Raw genomic sequence first — 23,306 nt, 5'->3', positions numbered from 1 at the left:
AATTGAGGCCAAACTTCAAGTTGAGCCAAGTCAAGCTTGGACCAACTTGAGCTCAACTCAGAAATTTTTTGCAGCTCAATTAAATAAGTCATCTCAGCTTGAACCTACCTTTCCAGCCAAGCCTAAGTCAAGGTTATCCAAGTAGCTTGGCTCTTATTCAGCTCTACAAGCCACCCTCAAAAAGAACAATTTCATCCATAGCTCAAGTGGTAGACTGAGTGGAAGATACCTCGTTTCAACAATGAGGTCTTGGTATCGATCTCTGGTGCAAGTGGCTAACAGTGAAGTGTACACTGAGGGTACAATATACAGTATATTAACACGCTAACCAAAAAAACAAAAGAAAAAGCCACCCTCAAAAGTTCCTACCGAAGGTAGATTTGAAACTCAAGTTGGCCGACAAGAAAAAACGTAAGAAAGGAAATGCCTATCATTGAAACCCTTGTGGGGTCCACCGACACGTTCACATGGCATTCAAACTTATCATAAGTTAATTCCTACCAGGATGAACCAAAAACAAATTAGTCCATCAATCAAGCATATAAAATTTGCATAGAAAAGTGTGCGGTTAGATAAGAAACATCTGGCCGTCCAAAATTCATAGTGTGATCGCTTGAGCGCTCTGCTACAGGTTTTAGCCTTCCGCATGTTCAGAATCTGGTACCACCTGATTAATGGGCCATACCGGTGGCATCCGTAAGTGGATTGGATGGTGACCCCAATGCAAGGTTATCTCTAGTGAGTGGACTTTGTGGGGCCCACCGTGTTGTATGTGTTTTATCCACACCGTTCATCCATCTTGCTGGCTCATTTTATGGCATGGAGCCAAAATTGAAGCATATCAAAAAGGTCAGGTGGACCACAGCACAGGAAACAGTGGAGATTGAATGCCTACAATTGGAAACTTCTCATGGGCCACAGGATTCTTTGATCAAGCTGATATTTGTGTTTTCCCTTCATCCAGGTCTGTATGACCTTTTGAACAGGTTGGATGGCAAGCCAACATTACAGCGGGCCCAAGGAAGGTTTTCCCTGTGGATGTCATTATCCTCACTTTTTACTTGGTGTGGTCCACTTGATTGTTATTTCATATGCTTTAATTTTGGGTCTTGCACTACAATGAGCTGGAAAAACGGATGGACGGTGTGGATAAAACACATACATCAAGGTGGGCCCCAGAGAGTCCCGTTACCAGGGATATAGGAGGTGTTGGTGTCACCACGCAATCCGCTCCCGCGGCATTCTAACTACCGATTAACTTCGGGACTTTTTTTCAGTTGAATATCCACCGTTAATCTATTGCTCTTCTTCACTGTCAAACTGTAGGCAACGAATTGAGAGGTTAAGATTGCTTCTAGCAAGCAGATTTTTTAGGCATAATCCATGCACGGGGGGAAACAACAGACTAGCGGTCAGGATGACCGAACCATGGACCATTTTTGTCAGAATTTAAAACGTGTGTGCAATGTGCAAGGATGGTGGGCCACGTATCATGTAAATGCTCTCGGCTATATATAAAAAAATGAAAAAATAAAAATCATGCTTTCAAAATAATCCTGACCTTTGATTTTTATAGTAGAATGTGAACCATTGAAAATGTTATTTATTCATCTACAACGAGAAGTTGCCAGAATCATCTCTTATTGTACGTAACCCAAATAGAGTAGCATCCACAATATGGACGGTCTTGATCATCAGAGCATCTCCACATGTCAGACCCAATAAGGCAACACATGCTGGTGCACGGGGATTGAGTACTACCCCCACATGACCTAGCTTGAGACGGACTGTCCTGTCAAGGGCTCTGTGGGGGCCATCGTGATGTATGTGTGTTATCCATGCCGTCTATTCATTTTGAAAAATCATTTTAGGTGATGGAGCCACAAATGAGGCAGATCAACTGTTCAAGTGGACTACACCAGAGGAAACAGTGAGGATTGAATGCCTACGGCTGAAAACCTCCCGGGGGCCACAGAAGTTTTGGATAAGTTGATATTTATGCTTTCCCTTCATCCAGGTCTATGTGATCTTATGAACAGATTGGATGGCAAATAAACATCACGGTGGGCCCTAGGATGGTTTCAACGGTGGAGTCAATGTCACCAATCTTTCCTGTGGTGTGGTACGCTCGAGCTTTCGATCCGCCTCCTTTTTGGGCTTCTGCTCTAAAATGATCTTTCAAAATTGATGGACGGCTTGGATAAAATACATATATCACCCTGGCCCCACAGGGCCCTGACAGGACCGTCCGTCTCTAGCTCGGTCCCGGGGTTAGTACCCAATCCACGCCATCTATTTCCAGAGCATCTCCGCATGTGGGCCCCAATAAGTAGCTTATATAACTCCTTTCGCGGGCTTGTAACACAAGCTGGGGCAACAAGATCGTGTGGACGTAAGCCGAAATGGGCGAATGCCACACGTGTCAGAAAAGAGACGGTTTGGTATTAGATAACCAACTGTCCGTGTTCAACATAGATGGGTGGCCCACCTCGTGATTATTGCAAACAGATTTCTAATATAAGACGTATCAACTGGGGGCCCGACTCGATGAATGTCCCAGATCCAGAATACGCCAACAGAGCCCCACCCAATGCGATGTCTCACGTGTGAGACATACGTGAGACATACTGACCGTTCATCGTGCCTGCTTCAAATGTCCCCTTAATCAAAGTCAGACCAGTTAATCAGTCTGAAGAATAAACAGTTTGGAAGTGGATAAATCAACGTCCCATGTTCAACACACGTGTGCCCAAATGTTTCCTGATTTGTGAGCCTTGATGTGAACTTGGACGGCCCAAAACCCTTCCAGATTGGAAGATTCCAATGCTAATCCAGCCTTTTTACCTCAAAATAGTGACAATGGTGAGAACAAAATAACACGTGCAAGCATGTTGAACGTGTGGATGATCCCGGCCCTTTATCAATGGTCCGCACCGAACATGCCCTGGCCCAGACATAGGCAGGTTGGCACCCGTACGATGGATGCCTACCGTTAGTCAATTGAATTTTGGAGGCTTGCTAATTGCATGTGATCATGGGCCCATCCAATAAAGAAACAGTTAAGAACAAAATACAGCAATGGTACCCATCCAACCAATGAAGAGCCAAATATCCTATATTTAGGACTAACCAAATCTGAGTGATTTTTGCTGTTTGGGCGATCCATGGTGCGTCCCATCATATCTACGGTTTGGATCACTAAATGATGGGACCCACTTTTACAATATCCAGGTTTGGAATACCTCATTGAAAAGGTGCTCTCGCACCCTTTGATTGGCTTGGGTGCGCAGTGCCAATGAAACAATGCAGACAGGTATATACATTAGTGAGCTGTACACGAACCGAGTTAGCTCGGTTAACTCGCTCAACTCAACTCGGTTGGGAACTCAGTTCGAGCCGAGTCAAGCTGATATTTGGAGCTTGAAAAAAATTTCAAGCCGAGTTTGAGCTTATCTGAGCTCAAATTGACTTAGATCGAACCTCAACTCGAATCGAACTCGGATCAAATCAATTCGGCAACTTGGTTATTTTGATATTGACGTTGCTCACCAAGTGTTTGATGAAATGACTTAACGAGGTGTTGTTTCAGGTGTATACAAAACAAATCACTAAAAAGAAAAAAAAGAAAAAGAAAAAAAGAAATAACTACCCGTGTCTTGATTTTGATGTTATCTACTAAGTGTTTGATGAAATACCGGTAAAATGCTACTACTGTTTTGCATACTGTGAGATATTGAAGGTGCTTTTCATGTGTTTGAGAAAATGTCGCATTGGTTTGAACTTGGCTCGAACTGGCCCAAGCTGCTGACCAAACTGAGCCGGCCAGTCAGGCTCAAGGACCGAGCCGAGCCGAGCCGAGTTCGAGCCAGGGTCAGCTACTGGCCGAGCCAAGTCCAGTTTGCCAAGCTCAGCTCAGTTTGTCTCGTTTGCAAATACTGCACCATGCTCAACGGGTGCATAACAACGTAATGCTACTGCATAGGATTTTGTGCCTTGGGGCCCATGGTTTCAGTGATCAGGACCGTTGATCCGATGAGACACACCATGGATGGTGGATAACCTAGGATACTCCCAGCAACATTCCCTCAATGTAAAAAGGCCGAAGAATCAACATATAGGATCTTCTAATATGGGAGATTTTTGGGGCATCCCCTATCCAGTGGGACCACCAGATCGACGATCTGCAGCATTGATCATGGGCCCCACGCCACTTACCCATCCCCCATGAACAGACTGGGACGCGGATCGCCTGCAACCACCTTCCTGCAGTCAGAAGCTAGGTGGGGCCCACTGTTTTTGTAAGAAATCCACCCCGTCCATCCGTTTTGCCATCCCATTTTAGCATTGGAGACAAAAAAATGAGGTGGATCCAATACTCATGTGGGCCACATGACAGGAAAAAGTGGGGATTGAACACCCACCGTTGAAACATTCATGGAGCCACAGAAGTTTTGGATTAGGATAATATTTTTGTGCTTTCAGCTTATCCAAGCAGGAATGACCTTACGAACGGTTTGGATGGATGGCAACATCATCGTAGACCCCAAAAAGGTTTAAACAGTAGCCATTTCTCTCCCACATTTCCTGTCGTGTGGCCCACTTGAGTTTTGAATCTGCCTCTTTTTTTCTTTTTTTTCTTTTAATCTCATGTCCTAAAATGAGGTGGCAAAAACATCATGGTGGGCCCCACCTAGCTTCCAACCACGGGAACTTCCTGAGGCCCAGCATTGCAGGCAATCCACGTCCAACAAATTGGATTCAAAAAAATAAATAAAAGTAAAGATCGAATTTCTGCATGAAACTCATGCATGTTATTATTGCTTGAAAAGATGCAATGACCCCAAAAAACAAAAGAACAGAATGGCTATATGATTTCTGTTAAGAAAAACATCCCCACCCAACACTTTTTCTCAAACCTACATGAGTTTGAAATATTGTTGGGCCAAAATCCCCTAAAAAAAGAAAAAAAGAGGGAAAAAATATATATATTTTTTCACTCGAATCTTGGAACTACATTAATAGCTCTGCACCATTTTTCACGTTGTTGCATCGCACCCACTGCACACACGACATACATTGTCCGAAATCTGGACCGTCAAAGTTACGGGCCACACTGTGGATAGAGCATATCCCAAAATAGTCCTTGAGGAAGGATGTAGCTCATTGAATTAAGATCACTGACCACTCCATTTATAACCAACCAATTGATCTATCTTTTGGATGGTTAGGATCATTTAATCAGTGTGATTTTCAGCATACCCCACATCCACAATACAAAGTTTGGACGGTCTATGTAAGCCGTGTGTGTAGTGGATGAGACGCTACTACTTTAAGGTGGTTAACTATCACTGTAGTCTTGTCGTTTCTTTATATGATTTATTAAACAGAAAAAAGGAAAAAGGAAGAGTTCATTTTTGTTGACCATATCGTAGTATGCCATAGACGTCGACGATGCCGGGAGGGAACACTGGATCTGTTGCAGCTCTGACGGCAACCTTTGCTACTGAAGTCACGTTGACAGGAGGAGTAAGCAGCGGGCCCACAAGAGGGACCCGATTTAGTGGTTTTGCATGTTGGAGGACCTGCCAATGGTTGGGAATGAGTTAGCGACAGTATTACACCGTATAGAGGATATCTACACCGTCTACGCTTGGACAGAGAGGAAATGCACAACCAACTGCAATTTTATTGAGGAAAATAATCTGAGCAAGTGGACCCCACCTCTATGTGATTCAAAACATTAAATTGGTCGACTCCCAATCCTGTAGTAGGGCTGTCAATGGGTAGGGTTTGGGTCAACTCCCAATACTTGTACTCTGGCCTAATTGGTTCGGGTCTTCATTTTTTAGGACTCGGACTTGTATCTGATTGAATTCAGATATCCCTTGGTAGTGTGACAAATATCACCAACATTTTGAAAATTGTGATATTCTTGCAAAAATTAACAAAACAATGATATCGAGAGATTTTCAAAATATCGGTAGTTCTAATTTTTCGTATTATGTTTTAAAAAAATCATATTTCTAACACAAAATAATCTTGATATTAAATAAAAATTATTTAAAATTCAATTAATTCATTATATTAAAAAAAATATTTAAACTTTTAAACTATTTTATTAAATTAAAACAGATCATTGTATTTATTTTATTTTAGCGAGAGACATCTATGTTTCCAAGCCTAGTAAGGAACTAAAAACAGGAAAAATTCAAAACAATATAGAAATGTTAGAAAGATTGCTAAGAAAGTAGTGAGGCTAAATTTAAGTCATGATTTTATTTATTTATTTTATTTTTTATATTTTTGTCTTACAAAAGATTGGGGATAAGATAATGTGACAAGGATGTCTTCAAACTTGCAAAAGTGGAAAAGTGGAAGGGTGGGGATCTAGATCATCTCAGATAAATTAAGAACAGCGACCGAGGACAATGAGATCACTGAAAGGTGAAGAGGCTATTTTCAGAACTTGTTAAATGACAATCGCTCTACAAGTATAGGAATAGAAGGAATCATAAACTCATATAGCATCAAGAGACCATAGATACTTTCGAAGGATTAGAATATACTAAGGCGAGAGAAGCTATGAGAAAAATGAAAATAGGAAAGGAACTCAGACCAGATAGTAGGTTATTTTCGAAGTGTGTGCAGATACAGGTCATTTTGGTTGACAACGTTGTTTAACAAGATTGCAAGATCAACGAAACTGCAATTGATAACCTATATGGATGGGTCGGGACTAGTAGGGTTCAGCTCAAGCCCAACCCATTTACTTAAATGGGTCACATTTCTACCCCGAGCCTGACCAGCCACCCATTTAGCTCGGCCCCAACCTACCTCAAAAGCAGGCCAGGCCAGTTGAACGGTGGGCCGACCTAGTCCTACCCATTGCCACACCTAGGACCAGGGGCTCTAACATATATGAACCAATAACAACAACAACAACAACAATAATGTTTGGATTGAGTCTTCTCAACATGCTGATTTCCAAGTCATCAATTTCCCATCAAAATATAAATAACTAGATGATTGAAAGGGACTAAAGCTTACCATTTCCAATGGTGAACCAATGACACCTAGAGGTAACTTCATGCTCCCAACCTGGCGAGTCCCATATATAAAACCGGGCCTAAGAATTATCCCTGTAAAAAAAATAATAAAAAAATATCAATTGTTTTGCAAGAGACCTATATGCTCCAATTCCTGTGTAGTCTAAGACAATGCATCAACTTCAGCTTCTTTTTTATTATTGATTTTTCTTGTTCCCAGCGGGAATAGTATTATGCTTTCATGGCATTGCCTTGGCATTAGTTTGAGGACTTCATGTCTTCACCCCACAGTTTCGGTTTCTTCGTTGTCACTTACCATTCTACAAATATGAAAATTCTTATGTTTAATACCACAACCGTTCGTTCGCAAAGTGGGCCCCACTTTTGAACCAAAAAAGTTGTTTCTAACTGGGTATTATGTAGCATATCTTTGGATTGTGTAGGTAACATGGCTCAATATAGCTAACTTCCATTGAGTGACAGAGTTTCCTCAATATCTCTCAGTAGTCAGTTCTAATAGTTGGCATTTCTTCAAAGGATATTTTGCACATTGAGCAAAATAAGGATTTAGCAGATGTAAGAGTAGCATCAAGGATGAGGAATTTCACCTCCATATGGGAATTTTGATAATAGTTCCGCTTCAGCAGCTCTCTGCGCATTTATTCAAGAATTATCAGGCAGTATAAAATTATTGTAAATGGCAACTGTATATCTATAAAACTATAAATAACAAGAAAACAATTGGAATAGATAAGGAATTGAGAGAGCCAAATATAGATTAGAAACTTCTGCAACACAGAGCCGTTCCTTTGTGTTGAGAGACCATATAGAAGGTGTTATATGGGATTGACCACCGACAATGTTTACAGCTTGAGACACTAAGGGCCCATTTGGATACCACCAAATAAGTTACTTTATCTACTTACAGCAGTAGATAAGTAACTTATTTAATATAAGTTTGGTTTATGATTATTTATAAGTAACTTTTTTACTTGAAAGTACTTAATCATTTCAGTTATTTTTTTAGCTTTTCTACTTTTCATAAGTTGCTGAAGAGAGGCATATGAGAGACCAAAAAGAGGAGAAGCTGATAAGTAGGTTGTTTACCAAACATACTTATGTTCTTAATTAGTAGAAACTAAGATAAGTTACTTGTGGCATAAGTAACTTATCTTAAGCAACTTACGATCCAAACGGGCCCTACATGTTCACAATTTATTATAGTCAGCATAACCCGCAAGCATGTGTAAGGCAGCACATCAACACATCACCATGTGTGCCGGCATAGAACATGGGCCTAAGATCGAGCTGTCCATCATTTGGGTCCCAGCATGTGGACAACTTGGCCCTAAATCAGGCCTTTTCACTCATTAGGTGGGTTACAGTTTACTAAGTTAATAGATGGATGGAAAAAACTGCCCTAAGTTTTTCTCAGCTGTCAGCATGTTTCTGATAATATGGACAACCTGATGCAAGGTCCAGCCATCAGGCCAGCGCATCCACAAGGATGAACCCGAGTGATTGATGGATTGGATCTCTCACTCATGCACCACGCTAACAAAACCAATGGCATGTAGAGGGGCTGCCTTATTTACGCTTGGGAAACCTCTATAATCATTTTATTTTTATGTGTAGTGACAAATGTTCAAATCCGTGGTAATGAAGGAATAAAAGAGAGAAAAAGGAGATGGAGAAAAGGGAGGCTTGTGAAAGCATAACTCCTACACACCTAAAACTCTCATTTATATTAATATAGTGCATCAAAGGAGTATGGAAGCTAAGTGATGGACACACCCACATTCTTTACTCCCCGTCAAGCTGGATGATATATATCATTCATGTCCAGCTTGGCCAACATACAATGAGAAAGTGAAGAACTTGAAGCCTCGGTGAGAATATCCACAGGCTGATTATCTGAGCAAATGAATGGATGAAACAATAACTCAAAGGCAACTTTCTCTTGAACATAGTGGCAATCAACTACAATATGTTTGATCCTTGAATGAAAGACCCGATTAGAGGCAATATGAATGGCAAGCTGATTATCATAGTGTAATGGAATGGGTGAAGGAACATCAAAACCGATTTCCAAGAGATTGAAGCCAAAAAAAATTCACAGGCAGCATGAGCCATCTACAATATTCAGCTTCAGCTGACAAACCTACAACCGCAGTTTGTTTCTGAACCTGGCTGCCAGTGACAGCTGGGGCCCAACAGGAGTTATCAATGGTTGTTGGGGCCCTACAAGGCTGTCAGTGGCTACTGGACCTGGTTGGGAAAGAAAAACAAGGAGAATATAAGAAAAGGAACAAAGGAGAGATAGAGGGCAGGGGGGGTGTTTAAATTTAGCTTATTCCGCCTTTTGATACCAGTTTAAATCCATGGTGATGTAGAAAGAAAGAAAGAAAGAATAAAAGAACAAAAAGAGGAGAGAGAAAAGGGAAGAGATTTGTGAGAACTAACCTCCTATACACCAAAAACTCTTATTTGTGTTAATTGAACCCTAAAGATAATAAGTGCACAGAAGAATACATAAGCTAAGTAACGTACAGGACACATTCTTTAAAACAAATATCAACAGTATTTTGGGAGCACCATATTCTTCAGTATTTTAAAAGAATTCAAATATCTGGAAAATATGACGATAAATTTAATTAAGAGCTAAAGTAAAATAAATTGTAAAGGATGTAGCTAAAGTAAGCTGACATTGCAATATCATGATATTATCAAGCTATCTTTACAATTATTTACAGATTATAATTTATTTATTTTTTAGAGGTAACAAGTGACTTCAGTAAAAGGTGCTGAGAAAGCTGCCAAAAGAAGACAACCAGGCCAAAAAAAGAAAAGACTGAAAGCAACAAAAACAACTAGAGCACCCAGCCCTTTCCCATTCCCCATTCCTCCACAAGAAGCGATGCATTGCACACGATCCACTCTACATGTCTACTTTCATTGTGGAAGCATCTCCCATTCATGTCTTACCAAATTGACCACAGCCCAGCTGGAAGAGAGAGTGATGCAGGACACATGATTTAATCCTAGCATATAAAATAGAGATTATGAAAGAGTTCATAAAGTAATTCAATTAACAAAAGATGTTAACCGGCCCACCACGTAATTAAGAGTAAATAATAGGAAATAAAATCTGATTTAACCTAAATCACAAGCCCGCGTGCTACGAAATCACATAAATCAATTAAAACTAGGCCCGATGGAAGGATACAACTTCCAATTTAGCATAGGCACATTCCACATTCAAGAGGATAACTTGTAGATTCTATGATTAGGGTTAGGAAAGGTAAAATCTGAAATTTGGAAAATTAGGGTTTTTCTAAAATTTCGGGAAAAAATGAAATTAGGAATAAATTGGGTGAATTGGTTAAGGGGATTGATGGATTTAGGGATTAGCAGAGGGGAATTAAGGTTTTTGGATGAAGGGAAGTTAGGGATTTTGGAGTCCTCGATGGTTAATTTTAATTGGGGTTGAGTTGGATAATGAAAAGTTGAAGAAAAAGATGATTTGAATGGTTTTGGATAGGAAGGGAAGAAGAGATATGAAGTTTTTGAGAAAATATCTCTTTCGGATAGAAAGGAAGAGAGAAGGATGATGATAGATGGAAGCTTCACACCTTCGTTGAATTGGGATTGGAATCACATCACACCTAAAAAGATGATTTTGATGGTTTTGGATAGGAAGGGAAGAATAGATATGAAGTTTTTGAAAAAATATCTCTTTTGGATAGAAAGGAAGAGAGAAGGAAGATGATAGATGGAATCCTCGCATCTTCGTTCAATGGGGAATGGAATCACACCACACCTCCAAATCACAGGGAGTATTTTTCAAATCACATGAAGAAGAGAAAACACAGTTTTTTTTTTTTTTTCAAAATAATGCCATTAGGGCTTAACACACCCATCTTTCTCTTTTATAGTCTCAGAAAAGACCTCCTTACAAAAAGATGCTCTCAGATAAGATTCTGAACATAGAGACGCTTAATAAATTAAAAGTTGTTCTTAATTTCCTAATCTCAACACAAAATATAAGGTATACCAAAAATAATGAAGCATGTAAGCAATCTAAATAACTAAACTATTTCATGCCCCATGGGGGTCCACGATCATGATGTCTGATGATGATCCAACGGTCCGATTATCGTGTCCACCCAATCCAACGGTCTGATGTATTCATCAAGCTCATATATGCAGCCCATGTGCATCTTCCCAGTGTGGGGTTTTCAAATATGCACGAACATGCACGTGGAGTCTTCAACGTGGCTAGGAATGTGAATTGGGCCAAGTGAGCCCCATGTAATGGTTGTCTAGCCATAAGGAGACTGGCTCAACCCTCGAATGTCCTCATCAAAGAGCCTCCAAACATTTCTAATACTCTTGTGAAAGATCGTCCCATGCCACGCCATGAAGAAAATTCCAACGTCAAGAGGCATATACTAGACAACATTGAATGCAGAGGGGATAGAAGCCCATACTTGACTTGAGAAGGGGCAATGGATGAATAAATGGTTAACTGACTCGCTGTTAGACATGCACATGAGGCAAACATTCAGAATAATCATCGAGCGCTTCTGAAGGTTATTTATTGCCAAAACTCTTTTCCTCCCTACCAGCCATCCAAAAGCATCAATCTTAAGAGGAGCTCCATAATGCCATACATGCCTCATCTCAGCCTGCATACTCCCTCTTTTTGCAGCAACAAGTAGAAAGATTTAACCGAGAAGCACCCCAACTTTTCCTTAGTCCACACCAAGTTGTCACTAGCACCAAACAAAGGTCTACAAGAATGCAAAAGGCCCATAAGGGCCACAAACTCATCTACCTCATCATCCTAAAGGTAGTGGCAGCAAGGCAAGGCCCGCACAACCAAATCACCACTATAAGAGTAGCAACAATCCACAATGGTGCGATGCTTCAAGGCAATGCACGCAATCTTTGGAAATTTGTCTTGAAGGGGAGTATCACCCCTCCACACATCTTCCCAAAAAATGGATCTTGTCTGCATTCCCCAATGATAGGGGTGTACCTTCCTTAAATTTTGCTTTCACACCATAAATGCCATTCCACATTGCTGACACCCTATATAGAGAAAACTCCCTACTCCCTAGTCCACCACTCCCCTTCAGAGCATCCATATTTGCTGACAATAACCTCCCTCCATAGAGCATCCCTCTCCACCACGAACACATCTAAAGAGATGAAACTTTTTCTTCTTGTCTAAGTCACCCCAAAGAAAGTCATGTGTCAGCTTCTCCAATCGAGGAAGGATCGCCTTCGGGCATCTTAATAAAGACATAAAATAAAGAGGCAAGTTTGACATCACCACTTTAATGAGAGTAATCCACCCAGCAAGGGATAAATATCGCCCTTTCCATCCTGCCAAACATCTCTCAAATCTTTCCACAACCTTGTTCCAAAGATACTTAGCTGGCTTACCTAAGTAAAAGGGAAGCCCCACATAAGACGAGGGGAACTATCCAACCTTGCATCCAACGGCCTCGGCTAGATGCCGAATTTCCTCATTATCCAAGTGGACTCTAAGCATCTCGCACTTAGCAAAGTTAACCTTTTGACCCGAAACCGCTTCAAAGCATCTAACAATCATGCCCATGTTATCAACCTTCCCCTTTTCTACTTCATAGAACAATATGATGTCATATGCAAATTGGATGTGAGATATTGGAAGGGGTAAATTTCCTGCTTTGAACCCACCAAATAAACCCACCTCCTTACCCTTGGATAGCATCCTAACCAAAGCCTTGGCAATGACAACGAAAATGAACGGGGAGAGTGGATCACCTTGCCTAATCCCTCTCGAGCTTTTGAAGAAACCTTTGGGAGATCCATTAACCAAAACCAAGAACCTAGCAAAGCTGATGCATTCCATAATCAACCATCTCCACACCTCCCCACACCTGATTCTTCCTAGCATGTTGTCCAAGAAACTCCAATCCACATAGTCGTATGCCTTCTCAATGTCCAACTTCCAAACCACCCCTTTCAAACCTACCTAGTGTCTAGAATCCATGCACTCATGAGCGATGAGGGCACTATTCAATATTTGTCTCCCTTCTATGAAGGCCCCTTGATTTTTTAAATGACACTAAGGACACCGCGAAATCTGGAGGCAAGCACTTTCGTAAGAATTTTATTAGGCCCTCCAATAAGATTAATTAGTCTAAAGTCCCCAAACCTGTCCGTACCCAAGATCTTAGGGATGATTGCAATAAAAGAAGCCCCCGTTTCCAAGGAGAGACATCTCCTAGCATAGAACTCATGCAGAAAATTCATCAAGTCACCTTTAACCATGTCCCAAAACTCCTGAAAAAATGCAAGCGGGAAGCCATTGGGACCCGGGGCCTTATCTCTTCCCAAAGAGAAAACCACTTCTTTAACTTCTTCCTCCGAAAAGGGAGGCTCAAGCGAAGAGGAGTCTTCACAAGACAGGCTACTGAAGTGAAGGTTGTCCAAAGAGGGTTTTTCCCACTCTTCCTTCTTCAAAAGGGAATGCGAATTTACAGATTATAAATTCATAATGAATTTTGTTTAATTTCCTTAGTTCTTTTTACTTTAATCTCCTAGTTATTTACACCCTGAGAAAAACCCGTAGTTTGAAATACTTTCAAGAATCTCCCATCCCAAGAAAGCAATGAGAAATAAACTGTCACTTGATTTATATGTTCATCATCTTCTACTATAAGTATATGCAATAATGGAAAATCACAAAGTGATTTAGATGAGGAAATACTTGTCCCCTTCTCTTATTCTACCATTACTTGAGAAGAATCCTACACAAAACCCATCCCACAGCTAACATATATAATTAAAGAATGAGTAGAAGTACAGCTCTATGCATGAAAAGTACCTTTCCCTCATAATATCCTTTTAACAAATAATTTACCACACCAAAGTCAGCAGCCGAGATATATACAAATCTTTTTACTCCTGCAGATAGAAATAAGTAAGCTATGAGTATAGAAATTTTCTTAGAGACACTAAATGACTAAAATTTCAATCATCAAACATACATTTCCTCTAACCAATGAAACTGAACAGCCAATGTCATATACAACTCAATGAGTAAATAACATAAGGAACTGATCAATTGAAGTTTTGAACATCAAACCAATTTTACTGAAATGATAGGAATGAACAAGCACCAGTAAATAGCTGTTTTCCAATGCCTTCTATTTTTAATTTTTTTTCTTTTGAACATCATTCCACCTTTCTAGCCAAAGAAATGTGGACACATTTTTCATTAGAGTACCAGCATGACATATCTTTTAGGCTTTTTGAGAACTGCATCCCACAGAATCGTATTCACCCTACATGTGCCACATCTGTGTGAGATCCTGATTGTTCACCTGGCTAGCTCCACTATGCATGGGCTGTGCCCTTAAGATCATGCTGGTCCATTCATCAGGTGGCCCACACGTTAAAAAAATGGGCATCAGTATAAACATTGATCAACATTCAACATTTAACATACACGTATAACCCATTCGATGTCTGAATGACCCTGATTTAAGACGACGTGACAAAAACAATGGGATCGACCTGATGAATGGCCCAATGCCACACAAGCGCCACACTGCATGTGTGAAAAGAGAAGGATCGTGATGGCTACTAAAGGGAAAGCAGAAGTCTGTCCGTGTGCAACAGAGACCAAGAACTCTGCCAGTCAAAAGGAGTGATTTCGAATTGAAGGCTATAAAAGGGCAAGGGGAAGGTTCAAAAGGAAGTACAGGAGGTAGTAAGAAAAGACTTGATGACCTATGGTTAAACTGAGGATAATATCCTCGATAGAGTGAAGTGGCAAAACATGATTTGTGTAGACAACCCCAAGTAGTTGGGGTAAGGTTTAGATGATGATGATGACAATGACGAAGACAACAACGATGATGATGACAACTCTTGCAAGTAGCAATAGCACCCCTCTCTGCCCCAAATCAATATCCAAAACATTTCAGGTCGTATCAGAACCAAAGCCAATATTGACAAGGGCAGAAATGCATACTGCCTGCATAAAACGGATGGAAATTCAAAGAGTCTTAAAGTATAAAACTACATGTAATAAAGATGCCATGCTTAGATATTTGGGGAAAAAAATTGGGTCCAAAAACCTAATCCATTGAGTTAGGAATTTTTTTTTATTGAGATCAAGAATTGACTAGTAGCATTTTCCTCTCTTAGTTGCTAACATAAATCTTCAGTGCCCAAAATTTTATATTAGGAAAAGATCGAGTGAATTGCAAGATATAAAGCAATGAAAATATAGGACTTGTAGGCTGTAGCAAAGGTAAAAAGTTACTTGGGCAAAAAACATCCGTAAAAAGTATATAACCCAAAACAAAACATGGCCATACCTTTTTCAGCGGCAGCTCTAATTGCATTGATGTTTGCAGTCCCATTGATTTTATACATATATGAATTTGAACCAAACCCTCCAACACATGATATCTGCAAAAGTCCACCTTCAATTAAAACAACACATTGCTACACATGCAACAGAAAAAATAAAATAAAATAAAATAAAATAAATAAAGTAGCTTTTCTTAGAAAAAATAATATTCATAGAATTTTATAAGATAAAAGAAGGCGGTAAGATTAGTTAACCAATAAGATGCTGGTAAAAGGGACCAAAAAAAAAACTAGAAAACCTTCAATAAGAATCAGGCCTCCCCATTGAGAAGACTCAAACCTAAGACCCAAGAAGAATATTGGCTAAGGCATAATTCCATCTAACCTCAATTCCCCAAAAGTGTAAGTCTTATTCAGAGACTTAACTCTATGGAAGCTCAAAGTTCTCCTGTAACTTCCTTGTCAAAATAACCTTAAACAAGAGAGAAGTGCCAAATTCACAGATTTTGTGGCCCTCAATAGCCTTACTGATCACCCTTTAGCAGTGTCCCATTTACTTGGACTAACAACCACCGGTGTTCAATAATGTGCAAGCTGAACAGATTTCTCATCCCGCCTCATTGGGAGCACCACTATTTGGGGGTGGTTAGGTCTTGCCTACACCTGCCTCTGATCATGTGCCAATTTGCCTGAATCTTGCGGTTTATCAAAAGTCCCCTCTCCTTTCTGCTTTCATAATTGGTGGTTGTAGCAAGAGGGATTTGTTCGACTGTTTGTGGCATGCTGGAACACTTGTTCAAAGTAAGGTTGGGAGGATTAAAGCTTTTGAGAAACTTCAGTTGGTGAAATTGAAGTTGAAAGAATGGAAAAAAGCAGCATCTAAGCGGGATAGGGAGATTGGACAGCACAAAGGAAGCAGGGTTCATGGAGGAGAAAAATGGGAGGAAATACCTTTCTATTGTGAGAAGGGAGGAAGCTCCCTGGAGACAGAAATAGAGACAGACAAAAAAAAAAGGAAGAAGAAGAAGCTTCCGCAATATATTAAATAGCAGGCAAAGACAACCACATCTACAAGATTCTGATCCAATGATTGCTCGAGGAGGATCGCACTCAAATCAAAGAAAAGATTATTGAATTCTATTCTTGGTCATCTATGAGACAAGAGTGCTTCAGGCCATCCCTTGGAGTGTTTCATTCAAGCAAATTTTACAAGATCCTTCAGATTAGCTCAAAAGAGATTTCAATAAAGAGAAGGTTCACAAGGTAGTGGAGCTATGGACAGAGACAAGGTAGCACAGCTGGATGGTTCCTAGCTTTCTTCCAACAGTGCGGGGAAATTATCAAAGAGAAGTCTGCTAATCATAATTCCCCCCCCCCCCCCCCCCCCATAAAAGAGGACTTAATGTGTTTTATGAAAGAGTTTCACAATAGAACAATCTTGAATAAAGAACTTACTGCTGCTTTCATCTTACCCATCACCAAAGTCGATGCTATCTCTCGAAAACTTTAGGTCAATTAGCTTGGTTGGAAGGGCACACAAAATCCTTACAAGTGCCTCTATCTTGGCCAAGGGAGGTAATGGCTCAAGTCGTTTCCACAACCCAGGGAAAAGTTAAAGATAAGAAAATCTTCAAAGGCATTTTAGTGGCTAATGAATGCATAGATTCAAGGAGAACGATGGAGACGGCGGAATCCTTTGCAAGATTGACATGGAAAAGGCCTACGATCATGTCAGCTAGAATTTCTCGATTTGTTCTCTTTGAAGAATGGGTTTTGGGGATAGGAAGATTAGAAGCTGATTTGGCTTCCATTTCGAGTACGGTGAATGGTTCACCCTCCGGCTTCTTCGCTAGCACGATAGGTCTGAGGCAAGCTGACCCCTCTTTCCCCCTTTTCTCTGTTTTGTCTGAGAGCCTGGGTTTGTTGTTGGTATGTAGCAAAAATATCTTGAGCTATTGCTCAAGAGGCAAAATCTTCAGCTCCATATTTTTGGGACCCAATCACTGAGAGGATCAATGAAGGTTGGCCGGGTGGAAAAAAATCATATATATCCTTGGGAGGAAGAATTATGCTTATTAAAGCAGCCCTACTGAACCTACCTATGTACAACATGTCTCTCGTGGCCCACTATCTAAACAAATTATAAGAAAAAAAGCTTTTCTCTCGTTGCAACAAAATTAAATACAATCATCACCCATGGTCAAATACCATGCATAACATAGCAAAAGGTTCATACTAGAACATGGAACCAGAACAAAAAGAACCTGTTCTTAATAAAGCTAAAACTTCAACCAAAGCATGACAGTTTGCAACATAAGAGAGCATCCACTCTAACACTTATGACTGCTAACCAAAGTGGCTCCTTTGGGTTCATCCATATCCTGGGTTTCACATTACAGCCATAGCATATGTGGATATTCATAGAGAAGCATCAAGAATGCAACAACTTACCACAGAAGTTACCCCATCCAGCACATCCTCCAATGATTCAGGTACAAGAAGGTTTCCTGTAGGAAAAGACCATTTAGGATTCCCCACATAAATATATGACTAAAACAAATGAGATATTCAATCAGTGGTAAACCTTGGTGCCAGGTGACGTTATCAGCCCACAACTCACGTATATTAGACTTTCCAGACCTAAACAATTAACATAAGTGAGCAAACAGTGCAGACTACTGGTACGTAGCAAATATCACAAATTATTAGGAAAAATGAAAACATAAACCCACTAGCTTCATACTAAAACAGGTAATAGCAAGAAAAGTACTAAAAGAAAAAAAGTAAGGGAATATTGTTGCTTGTAAGCTACAGATGTGCATACAAAGTCTTCAATGTAACAATGAGTGATATGTTGGTCGATGCTATCAGTATCGAAGGTGGGTGATACAAAATAGTGGGTCCATAACAAAAAATACAATGTATCGACAATATTATCATCGATATATGCTGACATATTGTAATATCAAATTTATTGTGATATATCAGCATTGGTCCAAAATAAATGCATTAGGTTAACATCTAAGACATGTTCCCCAGTAACAACACATATACACTGAGATGCTGTGGGTTCTAGTACTGCACTCACTGCTCAAAGTTCTAGAAAAAGTTGTAGTTGGTCATGTGGTCCAATCCATGGAGTTCATTATTGTCCCTTTAAGTTGGAAAAAGATCTCAAAAAACAAAACTAAAATAAATAAATAAATAAATAAATAAACGGAATTATCCAAATATAATTTGAAACTGCCTTTTTTGGAATATGAGAAGCTACCTGCTACTACGGGTAAATATCGGAAACAAGGCCTAACAGTATGATTAAAATGAGTAGATCATGTAATTTCTACCTGAATACAAGTAGATGAAAGTTTTCAATCCAAACTACATCAATATCCAATCCTTTTGACCCAAAAAATATATGCCAATTACAAAGCTACAAACATGCAACAAGGATGCTCTTATACCTGCTAGTACTAGAGACCGACAAGCCTAGATCCAGAGCTTCTCTGCAAACATGTGAGCCAACAAACCCATTTCCACCCAAAACAAGTAACTGAACCAAAGAGGCAATTTTAGAGTTGTAAAATGTCCAAAATGGAGAAACATGACGAAAAGACAAAAATAAATGACTGATCTATTGAATACCTTCTCTGATGGAGGTGGAGGCACGTTTATGGTCTCTGCTTCCTCAACTTTTACATGCTCAACTTTGAAGGGTTCGTTTACCTTATTCGAATCCGATGACAGTAACCTCACATTTCTGGATACACCTGTTGCACTGATTTAGCAGCCACAAGAAAGCTCACTAAATTAAAACATTTTTCAAAGGAAGCATTCTGGAAGGATCCTCAACGTTTAATGAAATGGACATAAATGATAAAACTATACAGACCAACAACTATAAGTTTCAAAAGGGAGAGCCAGAAAGCAAGTTTATACAATTAACTTTAAGCACAACCAGAAATGGGAAAAAGAAAGAAAGAAACCAGGAGAACTATATAGAAAGTTGAGATTATCTCTATGATAAATACTACTGCTAGAAAGAAAATCAGTTCTACAAGCACTATCCCGATCGAGATGTTGAAAGTAATAAATTTTGACTTTCTTGCTAAATCCATCCATCTTACCACACAACAGTTATTACGATATCATTGTCCGAGGAAGATCCTCCTACTCCATGCAAAATGGGTACGGTTTAGCAAAGATATGGTCCTTACATCTTACACATGCTTAACGCACACAAAAAGTAGGTTAACCCATAGTTCGCAAAACAGCATATAGCGGGATGTTCGTGTTTAATTCGATCTCTATCATTAAAGATCTGGTCAAAATTCAGTCAAAAAATGGAAATGCCAAAATTTTGGAGGATGAAAACTTCAGGCTTAATACAGTTTGGACTCAAAAAAGAGAGTGAAAACAAAAGGCCATATGTGTGCATATATGTGCATATATGTGTCTCTATTATAAATAATTATATATATATATATATATATATATATATATATATATATATATATATATATATATATATATATGTGTCTCTATTATAAATAATTATATATATATATATATATTGAATGAAAATAATTAAAATTTCTATATGTCCGAGCAATCATGTATATAGATAGTCAAATGGTGTAATTTACCTCACTCAAATCCTTCCTTTTCAGGCAATCCTCACATAAATCAGTCTATCTCTACTTAAAAATTTCACCTTCTACTCAATTTTATCAATGGGTGGTGACCACCACTCTCTATTTTATGAAGTGCCCCCCAAAAGTTTTTGAGAACAAAACTTGCTTTATTGGAAAACAAAAACTTGTTTAATTCGGTTTTGCTGGGAAAAAAAAAGAAAAAAGAAGAAGAGTTTTTGGTTCTTTGCCTATCTTCCAAAGTATATGGAGTTTTAAACGTTTAATCAATGATACGTGGATTTTTTAAAAAAATTTGGAGTTTAAAATAGAGTTTTGCTAACAAACCGAGTCGTCGGTGGCAGTGCATTTAGCTACTCCAAATGGAAATAAAATGTGGCATGGTGTGGCCTTGAAAGAAGAGAAGTAATAACTGAAATATTGTGCAGATAAGAAGTTGACAATCATAAAGAAAAAGTCTGTTGTAGACACAAGTTTGAAACACAGCCCCGTGATCATATCTCATGCTCTTATCCTTTTCTGTTTCGGTTCTGTTTAGTCTGCTGCTTGGTTTTCTGCAGCAGTGACGTGGCTGCTAGGCTAGCTGTTCACTTTTTTTTACCTCTTGCGTAGGATGTACGTATTTGCATCCCTCTGTTTGAATCATTATTTTTGTCCTTTCTTAATAAAGTTTGCATTTTCCAAAAAATGGAAAATAAAAAAATATGGCTAGCACAGAAAATAACCCGAACAAAATCATTGCATTTTCCATGTAGCAAATACAAGTGAACAATGGGAGTTTATCCAAGTCCTAGAGCATTGCCCAAGAAACGCATTTTTGAAGATTGTTCAATGACCAGATGAGGAGACTTCAAAAGTAATTGAGAATGTGATGTTAAGTGCTTTTGGGAAAGGCAGTGGCGTCTCTGCTGAAAGTCAGCTTTCTGCTGGGTTGCGTGCTTGGGCAAGCTGCCTATGGCCCTATGCTACTGCCACAAATCACTTCCTTATTCACGGTAGTTTTGCCAGATCTGTTTAGGCTGGGATCCTTACACAATTTGGCTTGTCTTGTGTTTTCCCTAAGACATTACTGAAGGGTTTTGAAAGCTTGTCAACTTCAGGCTGGGGGTCTGTGGGTTGATTTCTATGGCTTTCAGTGGTGCATGCTTCCATTTGGACTGAAAGAAATTCCAAAATTTTCAAAGAGAAGTCAAACAGTGCCCATGAGGTTGTTTCCAAGGTCTTCTGCCTACTTCGGGTGTGGGGAAGGTCTCTCCCAAGCATTGAGACACATTGCATTCAATAGAGATCTAATACTAAGATGAAGTAGTTTTCAGCAATGCTACTCATCCTAAGAACAGAGACGTTTGGAATCATCTCCCTCCTGGTTTTTATAAGATCACGTTCAATGGGAGTTCCTTTGGAAATCCTGCCCCAGCCAAGGCTGGGTGAGTTGCAAGAGATGACAAAGGCATGTTAGTGGGAGAATTTTTGGGTCCTATTCCCACTACACATAAGCCACAGCACTTCTTCATGCTGTTAAAATTCATGTCACAAAGGATCTTTTGATTCTTTTCTTTTCTTTTCTTTTTTTTCACCAAGAATCTTCTTCCAGTGATCACTGAAGAAGACTCAAACAAGGCAATATGTTGGGTGAGTTCTGGTTTCTGTCCATGGATGATTGTGGACTTAATGGAGGAAGCTTATGATCTTTGTGGGACCCATCAGATTACCTTTGCTACGGTTCCTAGAGATGCCAATGCCAAGGCTGATGATCTCTCGAAGCAGTGTTCTATAAGGGGCAGTACTCTTATGGAGTTTGGAAGGTAGCTGTTTGTTTTTGTTTCTTTCCTCCTGATTGGAAGAGTTGTCCCTATCTTTTATTTTGTGTTTTCTTTTTTCCTTCTTTTCTTAATTTCTTTCTGTAGTTTTTTTGATATAGCTGTTGCTGGGTGTGTTTTTTCTTGGCTTGTAATTAAATTTTCATTGCGAATTTAAAAATATATATTAAGTGACAATAAATAAAGAATGGTTTAGGAGTATACAACATGGCTTCCTTGACTACCCAACATTCTGTCCCATAAGATCAGCCTTCTTCAATCACGAAAAAACGAAATATTGCCTAAAAAAGATCGGCCTTTGTTAAAATTCACAATGCAACGATACCTCAGCCACATTTGGATGCTCAATCGAAATGAACAGCAATAACCCAATTCAATAACCAGTAGATAATCACATTGGAACTAGCAATCAAAAGAAAAAATGACCAAATTGGAACTAGCCGACTCCATTAATATTGAGAGATTTGCTAATTCACGATTACATCATTCCAAGTCCAACTTGAAACACATAGAACTGCAGTTAGAACTTAGAAGCTTGGTTGTCATTATCAATCAGAACAGCGCCAACCCCCACTTTGGTCATTTCCCCTAACAAACCAAATGAATTGCAATTCAGTTCAATTGGGCATCCAAACATGCCATTACCGACATTGAGCACAATTACAAATGGGTCACAAAATCTTCAAGGATATAGAAAGGAACCCACAAGTAACAGTCAACAACACCACCAAATCCTTTAAAAAATTGTTTTCTTGCGAAAAATGAGAAATTAAAAAAAAAAAAATGGGTTTTTTATATAAGAATGTAAAAATTCAGTTTTTGTAATAAAATTCAATGAAACTACAAATGGGTCATGGAATTTTCATCTGGGAATTTGAATAAAAGCAATGAGAGAGAGAGAGAGATTGGGGAAAGACGGTTTACTAGTAGAGCCTTGGAATTGAGGATTTTGTGCGGAGAAAACGTGATATGATCATCTTCATCCTCTCTCTCTCTCTCTCTCTCTCTCTCTCTCTCCAAGCAAGCAAAAAGGAGAACTGAGATTTTGAGTGAGAATGCAGAAAACTCAGTAATCTGTGTTATTTCTGTTTACTCTCTCTCTCTCTCTCTCTCTCTCTCTCCCTCTCTATTCCTCGTCTAACTCAGGTGATAGTTTACTACTATAAATTTAAATGGCGGTGGGATTCGTGTATTTTAGCGTCGACTGCCAGAATGGTGGGACCCACAATGGATGGATCGTATTCGAGGAATGGTGGTGGCCAAAATCATTTGATCATCTTGGTGGGTATCAAATGGACGGTCTAAAGAAGTGTTTTAACGGTCTGAATTTTGATTGTTGGCATTAGATGATTACGATTTCCGTTTGGTATGATCTTGGGTTGATTAGACCATCAACGATGGTTTATACGAAATGG

The 23,306-nt window shown here is 39.4% G+C and overlaps 1 protein-coding gene across 2 annotated transcripts; it reads right to left on the bottom strand.

Moving 5' to 3' along the window:
* Nucleotides 1-4,777: 4,777 nt before the first annotated feature.
* Nucleotides 4,778-23,000, bottom strand: LOC131257981 (uncharacterized protein At1g32220, chloroplastic). Of its 2 annotated transcripts, XM_058258983.1 has the most exons (10): nucleotides 22,816-22,997; nucleotides 19,065-19,197; nucleotides 18,884-18,972; nucleotides 18,007-18,062; nucleotides 17,874-17,929; nucleotides 15,428-15,521; nucleotides 13,927-14,006; nucleotides 7,655-7,697; nucleotides 7,048-7,139; nucleotides 4,778-5,582 (listed from the first exon to the last, which is right to left on the bottom strand). In XM_058258983.1, exons 1-10 carry the CDS (start codon nucleotides 22,872-22,874, stop codon nucleotides 5,409-5,411), a joined length of 876 nt encoding a protein of 291 aa, XP_058114966.1. In that variant the 5' UTR covers nucleotides 22,875-22,997; the 3' UTR covers nucleotides 4,778-5,408. The 2 variants fall into 2 exon arrangements, with proteins under 2 accessions (XP_058114966.1, XP_058114967.1); XM_058258984.1 differs by lacking the exon at nucleotides 7,048-7,139 and having other exon boundaries at nucleotides 22,816-23,000.
* Nucleotides 23,001-23,306: the final 306 nt, after the last annotated feature.

Source organism: Magnolia sinica, chromosome 10, assembly GCF_029962835.1.
Source record: "Magnolia sinica isolate HGM2019 chromosome 10, MsV1, whole genome shotgun sequence".
Classification (NCBI taxonomy): Eukaryota; Viridiplantae; Streptophyta; class Magnoliopsida; order Magnoliales; family Magnoliaceae; genus Magnolia; species Magnolia sinica.
This window is presented reverse-complemented; position numbering and strand designations above follow the sequence as displayed.